The sequence below is a fragment of the Limulus polyphemus genome, unplaced genomic scaffold (assembly GCF_000517525.1).
Source record: "Limulus polyphemus unplaced genomic scaffold, Limulus_polyphemus-2.1.2 Scaffold1217, whole genome shotgun sequence".
In the NCBI taxonomy this organism is placed as follows: Eukaryota; Metazoa; Arthropoda; class Merostomata; order Xiphosura; family Limulidae; genus Limulus; species Limulus polyphemus.
Genome location: NW_013666827.1, coordinates 52,069 through 58,137, shown reverse-complemented (window position 1 = coordinate 58,137; position 6,069 = coordinate 52,069). Strand labels below are relative to the sequence as shown.

General features: G+C 37.9%; 1 protein-coding gene across 1 annotated transcript in view; it reads left to right on the top strand.

The window, feature by feature from the left end:
* The window catches only part of LOC111086587, a 10,180-nt gene extending 6,137 nt beyond the window's left edge, over window positions 1–4,043 (top strand). Inside the window, exon 6 of the mRNA XM_022389972.1 lies at window positions 2,894–4,043. Within this exon, the coding sequence (XP_022245680.1) occupies window positions 2,894–3,143 (250 nt within the window). The 3' untranslated portion in view covers window positions 3,144–4,043. The remainder of the gene's footprint in view (window positions 1–2,893) is intronic.
* The last annotated feature ends 2,026 nt before the right edge of the window (window positions 4,044–6,069 follow it).

Genomic DNA, 6,069 nt, shown 5'->3' with positions numbered 1-6,069 from the left:
ATTTTGGCCCGGCATGGCCATGTGGTTAGGGCGTTCTACTCGCAATTTGAGAGTCGCGGGTTTGAATCCCCATCCCATCAAACATGCTCTCCCTTTCAGCTGTGGGGACGTTATTATGTGACGGTCAATCCCATTATTCGTTGTTAAAAGAGTAGCCCAAAAGTTGGCAGTGGGTGGTGATGAATAGCTGCCTTCCCTCTAGTCTCTCACTGCTAAATTATGGAGCTAGTGCAGATACTCCCTCGTATTCAAAAGAAACAAACATTTAAGATATTTTAATAAATCTGGTGAGTGAATTAATGCCTTGTGTTAGTAAACACAGATGTTTCCATGATAATGATCTTAACTTTACTCATAAGATCTATCACTGTTTCACAATAAACGAAATATTAATTGATATATACTTTTTACTAGAAACATGTTAGTGTAAGCCGGCCAACTTGTCTTTCAACCAATACATGATACAAATGTGGGAAGCAGCTTTAGCCAAAAGGTTGCAGGTTTATATTTATTCGAACGTGAGATATCATCCATAACAAATCTACCTCAGACTACAGAGGGTTGAGTAATTTTGAATATGCAAATCAGTAAGTCACATGATAATCACAACCGACATAAAGACGCGATGGAACGGATTGCACCACAACAATATTCTAATATGTATTCAGACTGAGGATTTAGACTTTCCAAGACGGGGATATCCCTTTTACTTTATGATGTTGGAAAACAAAGGAATGTGTAGGCACCAGGACCACCCAGAAACAGGCCTGCAAGAAGTCGTACACCAGTTATGGTAAGCAAAGTGTGGTGTCTTGTAACAAATGAGATTCCAAGGAACAAACAGGTCAGTGACAAAAGGCGTCCACGTGCCCTCGGCAACAATACGAGACATGATGAAGAAAGATAACCAGGCCAATGGTGAATGGGTTCACAAAAATAAGGTTCCCAGACATACCCCACCCCGCCCACCCCCAATCAATCGTCACATAAGTGAAGAACCTGGGGAAAGAAATAGCTATTTATGCTATTCCGTACGAAGACATACTGGTCAGGTCGCCTATGGACTCCTGTGCAATATGGCTGTTGAAACAGGCACTGAGAAACTGTAGTCCTCGTACACGAGATGGATTATCGAAAGTAAGTAGAAAGGAATAGTGTGCTTCGGACATGACTACCTTAAGATGGGGCCTTCTGCAATGGAAACTACATTGCAGGGGTATAGTTAAGATGCATAGACATCATATAAAACGTGACCAGACATGGCGACATAGACTGTAACGGTATGGTGAAGCTTAAAAATCGTTTTGATATAACACACTCAACCTCTGTATGTACAAGGCAAACTTGGTAACTTCTAAGCAAATTGCAGAAGGATATTGGAAGGAAAACCTAACTTCAGTAGAACTTAATTTGTATGATTTTGTTATTTATATGAAGTTTTTATTTGTGCGTGAAATTATACCGCTTTTCAAACTATTAAATATTAAAATGTGAACATATCTTTATCTGGGTATTTTCAGGAAATATTTTCAAATTTGTGTTCTACATTCAGTTAGTTGACGCTCTAGTAAACAGGATGTGAAAGGTCGTAAACTTGTGCTATTACTCTATCTTAGACAAAGGTTACTTACTACGGCAGAGGCCAATCTGTTCAGGGTTACATTTATTTGACACAGTACCCGTGGCATGCGGGTCACACTCAAAGTAAGTGTGTATTTTTTCCTCTATTGCTGTTAATGAAATATAACTTATGTTTTTTTTTGTTGTTTTTTTTTTCAATTTCAGTTCAGGTGTATTAAAATAATCGACGTAACCCTACTCTCAGTAAAGTAGCCCTTACTTCAAAATTTGTTTGTTTTTTTGAATTTCGCGCAAAGCTACACGAGGGCTATCTGCGCTAGCCGTCCCTAATTTAGCAGTGTAAGACTAGAGGGAAGGCAGTTAGTCATCACCACCCACCGCCAACTCTTGGACTACTCTTTACCAACGAATAGTAGGATTGACCGGAATATTATAATGCTACCACGGCTGAAAGGGCGAGCATGTTCGGGAACAAGATTGAACCCCGTGACCCTCAGATTGCGAGTCGAGCGCCCCCTAACAACAATTTGTTTAAAGATCATGCTCGACACGTGAGGAAAAATGAGATCAAGTACACATGATTGCAGTGTAGCCATCAGTATTGTTTTTTTTTTTCGTTTTGCCGTCACTCACTGTTAACGTCAGCAGAGTAAAATGGGTATGGTTGAAGTCAAGTGATTGTCCAGCTTTACAAGCTGAATGGTCAGTTATTCGGGTTCTGTTGTTTACGTTTGTCACTAAATACTTTCTCTGTTCAACACGTGATAACTATTGATTTTTGTCGACCTGTGATTCAGGAGGAAGATCTTTTTTTTTTAATTTATTTATTCACTGGTTTTACGTGTTCAAATTTTAGCCTACTGTTTATCAGATATTTTCGGGTATCGAAAGTAGATTGTTTAATTGTTTACAGTTTTTGTGGAGCACAATAAGCTGCAACAGTTTTTTATTAAGCACAAAGCCACACAATGGGCCATCTGTGCTATGCCCACCACGGGTGTCGAAACCCGGTTTTTAGCATTATAAGCCTTTAGATTTACTCCCGAGTCTCAGTGGAAAGTCTGAAGGCTTATAACGCTAAAAACCAGGTTTCAATACCTGTAGTGGGCACAGCACAGATAGCCCATTGTATGGCTTTGTGCTTAACTAAAAAAAAAAAAGAGAAACTTACCACTGAATTATGTGTTTTCTTTTAGAAGGTGTGACTACAGGAGCCGACACGTTATAATATACTAATTAACGCTCCTGTTAGGAGAATTTAGATCAAATCAATAATAATAAAAATGCATAAATCTTCTTTTAATCTTCACAGCTCGTACAGTGACTTCATCAACTGCCAGTACACTCACGTGACCCACGAGTGCGGAACTAAAGCGGGAGTTTTCCTTCGAAGTCATACAGACAGGATGTCGTCGCCTTTAATCCACGAGCACTGCCCCCTCTACATATACGGATCCGAAGCTTGCATCTCTAATGCTGTTGCTGGGTGTGTCAACATCTGGAATATTTTTCTTATGCTGAACAGTTTATACTACGTCTGTATAAACCCACGAGCTGTTTGAATAACTTCTAAAAAATACCAGAAAGTTCTGTTTTGCGGCGATTTAATGTTTTTTTGTAAACTCCATTACCAATCAACTTCCCATGTTTAAAGAACCACTTTGTTTGTAGTTTCACTTAATATTGAGAACTGTTTATTATTCCAAACCACTACATTTAGTTACAAATTTCATTAACCCATATGTAAATAGTTGGCTTGGCCGTTAAACGTGTTACATCTGCTCTTCAAACCTGATTTTATCAAGTTTATCTTAAGTTTCTTAACTGTTAATGTTCAGAATAATACCAATAACTATGGTGTTTTAAGTTTGGTTTTAATAAATTTACTCTTTCAACTTGCACACCAAATAATACTATTAATAATCAGTAATAATTGTTGTTTTGGTGCAAAGCTACACGATGAGTTATCTGTACTCTGTTCACCGCGAGGAATCGAACCCCGGATTTTAGCGTTGTAAAACTTACCACTGATCCACCAGGAATAATCGGTAATAAGTACTAAAAACGCCTCGGTATACTGGTAAGGCCACACATTCCACTACTACGGTATATATTCTAGAGGCTAGTTCAGAACTCGATAAATCCTGTCTAAGTCAAGTGTGAAATTAGCCCTAGTCAAAGGTGATGCGAGGTTATTTTATGATTGGCACATGAGGTAGCAAATAACAAAATTATTGGTAATTTCGTCGTGTGCGTGGGTCAGCTATGGAGAATGTGGATCGTGACAAAGGTTTCCTCTCAAAGAGACAAGATTTGATTTTGAGATTGACGCTTTGCTTGTTTGTTGTTTTTTTTTGTTCATTTTCTTAAGTAGTTATCTTTTTAACCAATCACGTGTTTCTTCTCTTTTGTTCTTCTTAAATCCGAGAATAGTTCAAATATAGATTTTTATTTAAAATCCAGCGTTCTATTGCCTCATTTTTTTATTATATTAAAATCAGTTTGCTATTTTAATTTTCTTTTCGCTCCCATTAGCGTCGACCACAGCCATCTCATTCTTTCCAATAAAATATTTGTCTTGCACATCTTCACACAAGAGTTGTCTCGTTCACTTAACGCGTGAGAAATCACTTCGTTTGTCTCCTACATACTTGACAGTCGAATATCTAATTATTGGGCGATGTTTGCGTTTGTTTTTGTCGAGTCTTAAAATACCAAAAGTATGAATGCTGCATGATTACCAAACCATGAACAAAAATATTTCTTGCCTTGATTAATAGTAAACATATAAAATTTTGAATCCCAAAAGAATGCAACTTCATCTAACAAGAGATTTTGTTTCAATGGAATTTTAGGCAGAGTAGGCTTAGTAATTTTAGGCAGAGTAGGCTTAGTAATTTTAGGCAAAGTAGGATTAGTAGGTTTGAGAACTTCGAATGAGTACAACTGTCTTTTAAACGAAAAGGAAATAAGGTTTCGGCTTTTATACTGAGGCCATCTTCAGGTCGAAACGTCGTCTCCTTTTCTTTTAATTAACAGCCATTAAAAGTTCTCAAACCAACTGTTTCAGAGATTTCTCGAATTCAGGTATTGTCGTCCCTAAATTTAAATAAGTGATCATAGAGAAGGCAGCCCCTGCCGCCACAAACGTTTTTTTTTCTAGCCTTAAATCGAATAACGATATTGACTGTGACTCTTACTGCGTACCCACAACTGAAAGAATAAATTGTGTTCAGGAGCATAACTGTGCGAAACTATCCAACCTAAAAAATGATAAATTAAACCCAGCACAAATAAAAGTTAAATATTTTTAAAACTTTACAAATACCACAATATTATGCACACTTATTTTTGTTCGTTTTATTTTTACTTAGCTAGGCGATATTGAAGTTGTATTTGTTTTTTTAATTCAGAGTAAGAAATATTAACAAGTGCTTTTTTTTTATCCGTAAAATCGGAACTCAGTCATACGGAAATTGTTTTTTTGAATTTCGCGCAAAGCTACACGAGGGCTATCTGCGCTAGCCGTCCCTAATTTAGCAGTGTAAGACTAGAGGGAAGGCAGCTAGTCATCACCACCCACCGCCAACTCTTGGGCTACTCTTTTACCAACGAATAGTGGGATTGACCGTCACATTATAACGCCCCCACGGCTGAAAGGGTGAGCATGTTTGGTGGTATGCGGATTCGAACCCGCGACCCTCAGATTGTGAGTCGAGCGCCTTATCCACCTGTCCATGCCGGGCATACGGAAATTAGTAACTGTTTTAGCCATCCGGAAAACTGTAAAAAGCATTAAAATTATTTCCCTATTGGAGCTTTTGAACACTACAAATGTTGTCTTTGTCGTTTCAGCTCTTGCAGATAAATCATTGAAAATCACTTTTTCATCAGTTTCTGTCAAGACTTTGGTGAAAGTCTATTGCCTTTTGCAAAGTAATTTACCTATATTAAAACCTGTTTTCACTACTCATCTAATTAACGTATAATGGAAGAATGTCTAAAAATCACGTTTACTCTAGTCTCAATGGAGTTCCTATTGAAGTTATATCGGTTAGAAAGCTTGGTTTGAATTTCGCGCAAAGCTACACGAAGGATATCTCTGCTATCCTCCCAGAGGGAAGACAGTTATTCAACACTACCCATCGCCAACTCTTGGGCTACTCCTTTACCAACGAATAATGGGATTGACCGTCACATTATAATTCCCCCACGAATGAAAAGGCAAGCTTGTTCCGTGACGGGGATTCGAACCCGAGATTGCGAGTCACAAGCAATAGTAAAAATGACTTACTTTGTTCTCATTGTAACCACTTTCATCATCATAGATCGTTCGGTGACTGACAGAAAGAGACATGAATTACCACAACAACCAACGAAAACCATAAAAAATAGTTGAAAACATAGCACCGAGTCCTAGTTGTCATGAACACGTTGAAACCTATTCTTAAAGTGCAAATCAAGATTAAAAAGAAGTGGCCCTAAATA